Source organism: Lactuca saligna, chromosome 6 (assembly GCF_052625555.1).
Source record: "Lactuca saligna cultivar CGN05327 chromosome 6, ASM5262555v1, whole genome shotgun sequence".
In the NCBI taxonomy this organism is placed as follows: domain Eukaryota; kingdom Viridiplantae; phylum Streptophyta; class Magnoliopsida; order Asterales; family Asteraceae; genus Lactuca; species Lactuca saligna.
In genome coordinates this window covers 121,616,191-121,628,185 of record NC_136422.1, presented here as the reverse complement: position 1 = coordinate 121,628,185, position 11,995 = coordinate 121,616,191, and the positions used below count along the sequence as shown (strand labels likewise).

The window sequence follows — 11,995 nt, the reverse complement described above, 5'->3', positions numbered from 1 at the left end:
AAATTCACATGGAGAGGAACACAGACACCATAAATCTAAGTGTCATAAGGTTTCTCTCCGCTTCATGAAAATGATTTTGAGGAAACGCTTTAACTAAGTAGATTCTAAGGAGATAGCAGTTGTGGTACTTGCATTCTCAAATCAATTATGATTAAGGCATCCCTCTTCATAGTTTGAATTGTGAGAAATGACAAAGGTCTATACATTTGAGACTTATTGTTGTAAGTTCTAAAATTGTTTAGACACACATTTGAGATATCTAAGGAAAGGTGTACGAGTTTGAGAAGCCTAGATAAAGTCTTATTGAAGTATCTCGTATAAAAAATGTGAACTTTGGTAATGAAAGTCAATAAGTATTGATTTCTAGATGTCCAGTTGATTTGTAGGTACATATCAAAGCTAGTAGGAGCATAAGTGTTATGCTAATAAGAATATAATTATTATGCTAGTGGGAACGTAATTATTATGGTAAGTGTTGCAAGTTAGTAATGTTAATTATAGAAAACAAAAGTTCAATTCGCAAGTTGCATAGTTTGAAAAGCAGTTTTGCTATAATTAAGGGAGAGAAAATTATGCTTCATTTAAAATCTAAAAGCTTAGATTGTGAGATTTTAATCAAATTTAGTCAAGGATATATATAAATGTTATGTTGGAATGGTTCAACATAAGGAAATTTTGTATATGGAAATATTATAGCAAGAGACTAGTAAAGTATCACGTCTTTGTGTGAGACATTATGTATCGTATCCTGTATGCTTCGGGTATAGGATCGATTGCATATGCTATAATGTTTATGTGTTCTGAATTTTCCAAATGCCTAAGGTATTAAAATGGATAATGGACCAAAATTGGATATGACTAAAGTTGTTAAACAACTATTAAGGACAATCTAAGGTTCACCAAAGATTGGTTGCTTATGGACAGTTGGAAGTAGAGTGTAAATTTTGGAAGGACCATGTTGGCATACTCTGGGAAGAGGTGATTCTTGTTCAGAAGTGATAGTCAACATAGGAATATGGAAACGTTTCCATAAGTGGAAGTTATTTTGTGCAAGATTAGAAAACTTAATGCAAGAAGGATGTTTAAAGGAATGTACGTTGAATGTGAGACTTCGTTTCCATGAAATTACTCTTCATTGGAATACTTAGTAATGTTTGTTTCCAAGTCTCTATGACTTTTGTGTATATTAATTACAAGAGGATCATTGCATATAAGTTTAGAATCTAACAGATTACAGTAAATGGCAAGAATTTGGTATTCGTACATTTACGGTAAGGATTTGGAATTGTGAAATGAGTTTTATTGAAGATGTGTTCAATTGATCTATTTCACAAAGAAAGGACCATAGGCAAACATAGTGTGAATGCTTGGAGAATGGGATAACTATTGTTTTAATTCAAGTATTAAGTTGATTAATCGAAACATTATACAATGAATAATGTATAAGCAATATAGTGATTAAATAAAAGCTATTTTATTTATATTCATAAGTTCGGAGACCATATTGGATTCGATTATTCCTGTGATTCACTTTTCATGTTTTGACTTCCTAAATAACTAGGTTATTCAAACCATCCACAGTCGATCATACATTGGAAGTGGGTTTGAGGCAAGACTGTCATGAATCTGACTGTAAATTATCTAGGTGTTTTAGACATAGCACAAGTTTGCTACAGTGTTCATGAGTACTCCTGGAATAAGATTCGAGTATTGGATTAAACTCACACTCATTTGAATCACTTCATGGATTTTATCACGAGTGATTGTGAGACGATAATATCTTATATTCTTGAAACCAGGACATTTGAGTTGTAATTTACAAGTCGATTGCACATTGACATATGTAAGCGTACCAGTAACTTGGTGTTATAAAACATATTGGTGTGTATGATTTAATGAGTAACTACAAGCAAGCATATGAGTCGAAGTTTATCCGTTCCTTTTACCCTTAGAGGGATAAAAGCGATGTCTGTGGACCCTCAATGATTTAGTGATGACAATTCTAACTGCTTGGCCAAGCTTGGATTGATTTGATTTGTTCAATTAGTCGATCGTCATAAATTAGAAATCGGGAAACAATAGATGGATAGAGAGAATGATCATAATCCATGTCTCATGTCCATATGATATCTAGAATAGAGGAATATATGATCCCTTATCTAATGGACGCGTCATTGACTAGGTCAGAGTTCGACAATGACTTTTAAGAGCTACGATTGCTAGTCGGGATTTTGGAGTCGTACTCGCAATAATAGTTATTAGACTTATCCAAGTGAGAGATTGTTGGATTACGTGTCTAAGCCCATAACTATAATTGGTATGTACTCTACCTGAGAGTAGTATGGTCCATTCGGGTTGCATATCACCAGGACAATTTGTGGATAGATATTTGAGTAAGAGGTTCTTTATGATTTCTTAATATATTATAAGTTATAATATATTAATATGGAATCATATTATTTAACTAGTATTGATTAAGAATTAATTTGGAATTAATTTAGTGATCAAAAGAGATTAATTAAATTAATGGGGACTGTTTATGTAAATCAATGATATATATATATATATATATATATATATATATATATATATATATATATATATATATATATATATATATGGTTTCGACTATTGATCCATGATGGGCTAAGTTTATGTAAGTTCCATGAAGAGTTAGCCCACATGAAACATGGACCATAACCCAAGAGTATGGATTATGGTTTAATCCTTGACTCTTGAATTCATACATATATATACTAGACCCCATGGCTAAAATCGGTTACATAATGTGTTCTTGGAGAAGCATAGCCGATTTGTGTGCCTAAAAACCTTTCTTAAGTCATCCAATTGTTCAAGGGTGTGTTGTGAACCGTTTCAGGCATCACACTTGCGGTGCTAAGTTCTTAAATGCCAAATACAACAAGTTTTACAAGCTACATAAAGTGGTAAACTCCTAACTAGTATTTTATGTTGTTTATGTCAATTGTATGCTACATAAAGAGGTAAACTCCTAACTAGTATCACAGGAGGAATCGGAGAAGACAACACTCCATTCTACCACCACCTGTGGTGCTGACCCAATAGCTAGTAGTCCGAAGACATGAAGTGAAATCGTCACCTCACATATGAAGTATAAATCCAGCTTGCAAGAAAACGGGTTTCCATATCCCTCGCTCTTCCCTTAATCGTGTTTTTCCCAAGATTCGAAACCAAATCCCAAAGGAAATTAGGAGTCACGATTATGGAGGCTTCTAAGTTTGTAACGGAGAAGAAGAAAGATGAAAGGAGGTTTACCGGAGGTTATATCAAATTGCACTCAACCAGGATGTATATCAAGAAAACTGGAAACAAGGCTTCCCAAAATCTAATCCCTTTATTTGTTGGGAGTGTTGGCCTAATCTTCACAAAGGGAGACTTGAAGGAAGTCAGTGAAGAAGTTGCCAAGTATAAGGTCGAAGCTCCTATGCATGTTAGACTTGTGGCTCCGATGGATACGGTTGTTCCACCCGACAACACTAGTCTCGATCCATCTCATACCTCTTTCTTCTAGGTTCTTAACATTCCTAACACGATTAACAAAGGTACTGTGGAAATCACCACCCATATTGAGCTCATCAAGAAGGGTGATAATGTGGGATCCTTCGACGCTGTACTCCTGGACAAACTTGGCATCATGCTATTCTCATATGGTCTTATTGTTCTTACTGTGTATGACAATGGATCTGTATTTTTCCATGAGGTTCTTGATTTGACCGAAGAAGACTTGATTAAAAATTTGCTCTGTGTGTTTTAGAGTGTTAAATGGGAAATCAGATGCACAAGAAAGACTTAGAAAGCTCCATCGATTTTAGTTGTAGGTAGGGATGAACATATGGACCAGGGAACCGGCCGGAATCGGTATCGGAACCGGAACCGGAACCGGAACCGGCACCGGAATTGACACCGGAACCTGAACCCGATGGAACTGGTCGGGCTGGGACTGGGATGTTATTTTAGTGGATTTTTTGAACCGGGAACCGGTAGGAACCGAAACCGATATAACCGGAACCGATAGAACCGACAAAAACCGGAACCGTATGATGTTATTTTTCGAGGACCGGTTCCAACATTTGAAGACACGACAAGAATCGGTAGGAACCGGGAACCGGCAGAACTGCCGGGCCGATTCGGTTCTTGATTTTTGCCGAAGCCGGTTCCCGGGTCCGGTCCGATTCCGACTGGTTTGGCCCTTTTGGTAATACCTAGTTGTAGGTTCTAAGAGAGAGAGAGAGAGAGAGAGAGAAAGAGAGAGAGAGAGATCAAAGATCCATCAATTTTTGTTGCATGTTTCTAAGAGAAAGGAAGAGCGACAGAGACACACACACACACACAAAGAGAGAGAGAGAGGTGAACCCTTTTATTTTTAATTATAAAATTTATTTAATAAGTATTAAATCTTTTTCAGAAAATGAGAAATAACTACAAGAAGAGCATAACATGCATTTTATTATTTGGAGAGACTAAATACACAACGAAACTAACTCAAAAGAACTACCAATACAAAAAGTCGGGGTTTGAACCAAAAGCTAGAAAAAATCCATACCACAGAGACCATTTTTGAAAACTTGTCTAGTTTTTTTTTCTACAACATGAATTATAAATAATAGAAATTATATTTTTGTAACCAATAACGACCACATGTCGTCGGCATAAGTTTTCAGAAAACTGCACAAACCCTTTTCGTTACCGCCTAGTTTATGACGACGACAAGTCGTCGACATAGATACATCCAGCCAAAAAATTTGGGCTACCATATAACATGATGTTGGTGGGATAACTTAAGTTGTACAATGACCGATGTTGTCGACATATATAGAAGTTGTCGGCACATGAGTTTTTTTTTTGTGCCGAAGATCGCAAACTCGAATTTATAACTACATGTATATAAAAAAAGTAATTTTTGTTTTTTCTTTAAATTAATGAACGGAAGTTAAACACTGCAAATATATACAGACATATATATAAAAATAAATATATATATTTTTAAAATAAACGAACGGAAATTGTAAAAAAAAACCAGATTATATGTACTATGAAGATATAGCAAAAATTATATAAAATAATAGAGGTGAGAGTGATATTTTCTTAAATTCAAAATCAAAATGGTCATATTGAAAATTTTAAAAAAATAGAAAGATGAAAAATAATATTTTATATAATATTTTAAAAATAAAAATGAAAAATATCATTTTGGATTGCAGTGACTGCCATGCACATTACAAATAAGAATAAATTACACGAAATCTTAATATAATAGGTATAATAGTTTAAATCTGATTCATATCTTCAAACACCGACCACACTTGACTTTTGACTAATTTCATTTGACTACTTGTAAGCGAAAAAGGATATAGCAATACAGAGATGCAATTAACAAAGCTGACAGCTATGGTGGGCCATACTATACTATTCAGTCAAGACACCGTTTTCTTTTCCATCGCCGACTTGTACCATTTCAGTATCCTGGTCAGACTTCTTTGCATCAGTCTCTTGTACCTTCTCACCATTTTCTTCAATCTTCTTAGCTGCTTCTTCCTCAGCTTTGATCCTGGCATCCTCCACAGCTTTCAGCCTTGCTTCTTCTTTTGCATTCTCTAAAGATTGGATCAACTTGTTCAAGCAACTCTCAGCATTCTCTTCAAATGACTTTGGCATCAAATTCTCCGCAACATCAGCTGGAGTCATCTTGGTCTCCTCCAAGAGTCGACTGATGGTTAAAAACAAGTCGTGTGATTCAAGATCCAAATAGTTCTTCACAAGCACCTTGAACGTTTCGAAACAACAATAGGAAAGCTCGATATGCTTATCCATCCTCCCTCTCCTAATCAGAGCAGGGTCGAGCTTTTCAACAAAGTTTGTTGTGAACACGATCAGTCTCTCACTCCCACAAGCCGACCATAGCCCGTCAATGAAGTTCAGAAGCCCAGATAAAGTCACTTCGCTTCCCTTATTCTTCTTATCCTTTTCCTCCTCGGCCTTGCGAACTGGATCCTTCTCCTCCTCTTTAGTCTCTTCTTTTTTCTCCTTTCGCTGACCAGTTAAATCAAGTGAACAGTCGATGTCCTCAATCACAATTATAGACTTACTTGAAGTGTCGATGAGTAGCTTCCTCAAGTCCGTGTTATCTTTCACGGAGGTTAATTCAAGATCATAGATGTCGTATTCCAGAAGGTTAGCCATGGCAGCAATCATGCTAGACTTTCCAGTTCCTGGGGGACCATAAAGAAGATATCCTCGTTTCCATGACTTTCCCACCTTCTTGTAGTAGTCTTTCGACTTGCTGAACATCATAAGATCATCTAAAATCTCTTTCTTCTTTTTCGGGTCCATTGCAAGAGTGTCGAATGTGGAAGGATGCTCGAATATGATGTGGCTCCACATATTCCTCCTGTAACCAGACCAGTTCTCACTCTCACTCTTGTTGTTAGTATAGAGCTTTCGTTGCCTTGTTTTCACTGCAATCGCCTTTCCTTCATCGAGCACATGCTGCAAGTAAACTTTAGTGATGATATCTCGGTGCTCTCTTTTACATGTGAGCCTGTAATACCGCTTCTCCTCCTCGCCTCGATAGGAAAAGAGAGCCTGCTGTTTTGGGATGCTTTTGCTCGACGTCCACCAGATCTTGATGCCTTGGAACTCGTCTGTGACCTCTTCGTAGTCGTCCATACTCAGAACGACGGATTCACAGTCTTTGACCACGTTTGCTTTGAGCCGTTTGGCTCTGTTGGAGGAGTTGGTGCTGAGGTAACGTTCAATGGAAACAAAGGCTTTGCTTCGCTCGAACCAGCTGTCTGCTTGGTATTCATGAAAAGTGATTTCGACATAAGGGTACACATAGCTAACCACTTTGTTAACGTATTTCATGATATCGGTTTGGAACTTTTGTGGAAACAGTTGCCCGAATATTGCCCAAACGAACATTACGGCAGCCATTAGAGACCCTAAATTAGTCATATCCCCCATCATCTCTTTCTTCTTGCTCACAGCACTCAAATCTGTTGGTAAAATGGTGATAATTAGACGAGGGTATAGATCACGTCTCAGTTTATATAGCACCAAGTTAAATGGCATTTAGCAATTGTGAATGTAATAAGTCTTTCTTTTTTGTAATCTTTTGAAGAAACGTTTATGGCACGGTGTCGTGAAGAAACCGTTGTGGGTATATGAAATTCCGAAAGGGTAAACGACGTTCTGAATGATGTCATGGTAATTGCATCATTTGATTAGACTATACTAGATCCCCTCAAAACCCATTCAACCCATCAATTCAACCCGAACCCAAATTAAAATTAACGAATTGGATTGAGATTTTCAACATAGGGATGTCAAAAAATCCCGTGGGAACCCGTTTCCGGGGGGGTCCCGTCCCGTTTGGGGGATTTTTTAAAAAAATTCGGGGGTGGGGACGGGGGTGGGGCAAGGTTAACCCCCCGTTGTAATTTCGGGGGTGAGGGCGGGTGTAGGCAATCCCGTCCCGAAATCCCCATGGGGACCCCGTTAACAAATTACACATATATTTACATATGTGTAATTTCGGGGGAGGGGACGGGAGATGCATTCCTCGTCCCGTTTACCCCCGTTGACATCTCTATTTCAACCCATTTAAAATAAATGGGTCAACATGTCTAACCTATTTAATTAAATAGGTTAGGTTTGATGAAAATTATCAACTCATTTTCAATCCGTCAATCCATTTATGTTTATTATATAAATTTAATTTAATAATTATTTGAATATTATCATTTATTAATCAAAGTATTAATTTGTAAATTATAATGTTGCATTATTATTATCTATGTTTAATAAATTCAAACTTAATTTTCATTTTTTTAGTGCCGATAATACTGGTCACTCTCTAAAATCATTGTGAAACTAAACATTTTTTATGTTATTTGAACAATTTGTTTGTATTTGTGAATTAGGATTGTGCTTTTTTGATGGGTTTTAAGCACAACATCAATCATATGGTGTATATGAAACCCTAAAGCTTTGCATCTAGTTTGTCTAATGAACATGCAATAATTATCCAAAGCTCATAAACCCTACATCTAGCATATAATAATCGATATTATCATAATAAAAAGGTTTAGATCTTACCTTGATTGTTATGTATCAATAACAATCACAAATCTCCTTGATCTTGACTCTTGAAAGCTTAGTGCCTCAAATGTTGCACCTTTAATAGAGTCACAAACACCATGAGTAACAAGATGACTTAGGAGAAGAAGGAGGAGGCTCTAAACACGTCTAGGGTTCTCTTAGAAGTGTTAGCCAAGTTTTTGGGAGCCTTAGGGGTGCTTTTATACTTGTGTGGGCTGCTAAGGTTTCAGGTGAAACCCTAATTCTCTGCTTAGGCCTTAAGCAACCCATGAAATCCCTCTAGAAAGCCCTTAGACGAAATTCATATGGGCTTCCCATAGATTTCGTCCAATCCACTTTCCATTAGGAATCCATAGCCCAATTGCAACTATCATATAATTGCAATATTCATTAATCTCTTTTAGCCACAAAATTAATTCATATTAATTAAACAATATGATTTCTCTTTTAATATATTATTCATATAATATATTAATAAATCATAATTAATCATTTTTCTCATTAGTTCATCCTATCAGTTGCTATGGTGAAGGCAACCCAAAAGGACCATGTGTAACGTCCGTAGATCCGTACTAGTCAATTTAGAGACGTTAAGCGTCAAAAATGACTTTTTGAGAGAAGATTATTTAGAATGAATAATCTTAAATAAGTTGTAGTATATGCTACAAGGATTCCGTACATATAAAGGACGTTGAAATCCGAGTTATAACGAAGAAGTTATAACATGTCGAAGTTTCGCGATTGAACCAACACGACACAACGCGATGTAAATAGTGAATTTACGTTAGAGAAATATTTGGCCTTAGCGATCTAAATGAAAGTCGTAGAATACGTTAAACCAAGAGCGTGTATAAAAACAATGTCTAAATCTGACTTCGTATGAGGAAGTTATGATTTTTCGAAGTTTCAGCAGTAACAGTATGCAGCCCGAAATTCGAATATTAGATCAAGCGGGTTTTAGCCGAGACAACCTAAACGAGAATCGAAGATCTTGTTAATAGTAGCGAAACGACAAAATGACAGAAAAAAACGGAGTTTAGATGAAGGAGATATGAATTTTGAACGGAGTTTTCCTATCCTGGTCTACTAAAAATAATATATTTATAATATATTAAAAATAAAGTCAAAATTTGTGACAACCGTCAAAATCTGGTCAAGTCAAAGTCAACAAGTCAAACTGGTCAACTCAGTTAACCCTTGTATCCTAAGGTTTACGTTATGAAATTACTATACAATTCGCTATTCTAATGAGAAATCATCAATTGAAAAGTTCGTATATCTAGATTTCCTTAACCTAAAATTGTGGTAAGTAACGAACCAAACCGATAAAACAATGTTGCATACTCATTGGGAGTGTGTAAGACCCTTAAACATGGCTTAACGGGGTTTACAAACCTTGCGTTGCGAAGCCGGACACTCAAAAATATCACAAACGAAACCACTCTCAATCGTTTTCACTCTAGCTCTCTCTCTCTTAAAAATATCTCCCAAATCTCTCTCAAAAGTTCCTGTAACTTTTTATAATCATTCGGGTCATCCTGACCCTTAACTGGGTCAAAAACAGCTCGAAAACGGAAGTCTATGCGAAAAACAGCCTTAAGGAGCCGAAACCCCTCTTAGGAGCCGAAACTCCTCTTAGGAGCCGAACCGCTTAGAGCCGAACCTCCTGGGAACCGAAATCCTCTCAACCGAAATGGACAGAGTACTCGGTCTATTTTAGTCCTATAATCATGCGGAACCGAGACCTGACTTTCGGCTCATCCTTTCCTACCTTCAAGCTACTCCTGCCACCCTTGCTAGTCACAAATTAGTGTGCCGGTTTGCCACACACACTCCACTAACGACTTGGCAAGGTGAAAAGTGTAGTTTCATGGAATAGTACCATTTTCACATTTTTCCTAAACTAACTAAGATTGGGAATTTATAAAACATTTAGTTACTTTATAATTATCATTATAATTTTTAATGAGAATTAATGTCCTATCCTACATGTTCGGCTAACGACCCTCCACCAATAAAGGAAGCGGTGGGTGAGAGTGGACACCCATTTAACCACCATTTTATAGGCAGTTTGCCTATACCCGCTTATTGATAGGCTTCGTGAATGAGGCCTACTAATGGTAAAAATGACTTGTCTTATACATATATTTAAGTATTAAACTTTTAATATTATAATAGTATAAGGTTTGAATTTTAAACTTTTAAAATTCTAGGGTTTGGAATTTTAATGTTTCATAAATGAGACTTTTTAAATTCCAAAACTTTAGGGTAAGTTTTGAAACTATTCAAAACCTCTTGAATTCCATAACTTAAGGAGTTAATGTTCCATGAATGAGACCTTTCATATTCAATAACTTGAGGACAAGTTATGAAACTCTTTAAGAAACATTTAGATCTAATTTAACTAATAAAATTTTGATATAATTTATTATTTACCAAATTGATCTAATTTAACTCATAAAGCAAGATAATTTCAAACCAAAAAATTACAAATGATTAGCTTCATCATATAACCTAACAATTATTTTAAAATTTTGACAATTATCTATTAATTGGATGAGGCTAATCACTACCATATAAAAAGAATTTTTTATACAAAACAATTTGTGATAATGATCCTAATCCAATTCAGGCCAAAAAAAACCCGAAAAACTACCAACAGACTGTCCAACTCGTCGAGTCAAGCAATGGACTCATCAAGTTCATCATGAACTCGTCGAGTTCCTCATGGGACCCATCGAGTTCAGTCTGGCATAAAATACTTTTTCGTTTTTGCTTTAACTTTGAACAATTAGCCATGCATAAATATAACATAAAACAGCCTAAGCTCTGATACCACTGATGGGTTTTGAGCACTATAACATCCCTATGGTGCACATACAACCCTAATGCTTTGGATCTATGTTTTCTCTAGTTATACATGAAATATTCTTTTTCCAAAGCATGAAGCCTAACTAGCATACAAATTTGTTATTTGAAACACAAAAACTAGTTAGATGATTATCTTTTAGCTAGTAGAAGTTGACCTTTCAAGAGCTTATCATTTCAAGTGTGATGCCTCAAATGTTTCACAAAACACCACCAACAATTGGATAACAATGAGAGAGAGAGAGCTTGGAGCACCAAAAATCGACTATATCGTCTTAGAATACTCTTGGTCCAATTTTAGGGGTTTAGAGGTTACATATATAGTGTAGAATTCCAAGAGTCATTTGTAAACCCTAATTCTTACACTTAGGCTTATGATCCAACAATTGATTTTGACTAACACTTCATGGACTATCTCATAAGCTTACTCCATCATAAATCAATCATGGATCATTAGCCCAAACCATATATATCACTGATTTACATAATTAGTCCCCGTTAGTTTAATCAGTCTCTTTTGATCACTAAATTAATTCTTGATCAATACTAATTAAATAATATGATTTCTCAATTAATATATTATACTTATAATATATTAATAAATCACAAGTAACCTCTTTCTTAAATATCTATCCTATCAAATTGTTATGGTGAATGTAACCTACAATGGACCATGTTGTATCGGGTAAAGTACATACCAATTATAGTTATGAGATTAGAAACCTAAACCATCAGTACGTGGAATGTACGCCTTGTACGCCCAACGTATCGAGAGGACTTCACCTTATGTCCGAGGAGCGAGCCTCGCCTTCACAACCGAGACCGAGCCTCGCCTCCTGCTCCTTTCCCTCCTTCACACGTTTGGTTCTCCTTCCCCTTCTCTCGGTTCCTCTTCCAAGATGGAATCCTACTGTCGGTTCCCCCATCTATTTTCGGTTCTAAGGGCTGGGACTGAACCTCCAGCCCAGAATTTCGGAAATTGATAATT

The 11,995-nt window shown here is 36.1% G+C and overlaps 1 protein-coding gene and 1 pseudogene across 1 annotated transcript; one reads left to right on the top strand and one right to left on the bottom strand.

Moving 5' to 3' along the window:
- Positions 1-3,241: 3,241 nt before the first annotated feature.
- Positions 3,242-3,793, top strand: LOC145002860 (large ribosomal subunit protein uL10-like). The gene is made up of 2 exons (XM_078962045.1): positions 3,242-3,469; positions 3,551-3,793. Exons 1-2 carry the CDS (start codon positions 3,242-3,244, stop codon positions 3,791-3,793), a joined length of 471 nt encoding a protein of 156 aa, XP_078818171.1.
- A 1,500-nt stretch (positions 3,794-5,293) lies between these two features.
- On the bottom strand, positions 5,294-7,125 carry LOC145001388 (AAA-ATPase ASD, mitochondrial pseudogene; annotated as a pseudogene).
- Positions 7,126-11,995: the final 4,870 nt, after the last annotated feature.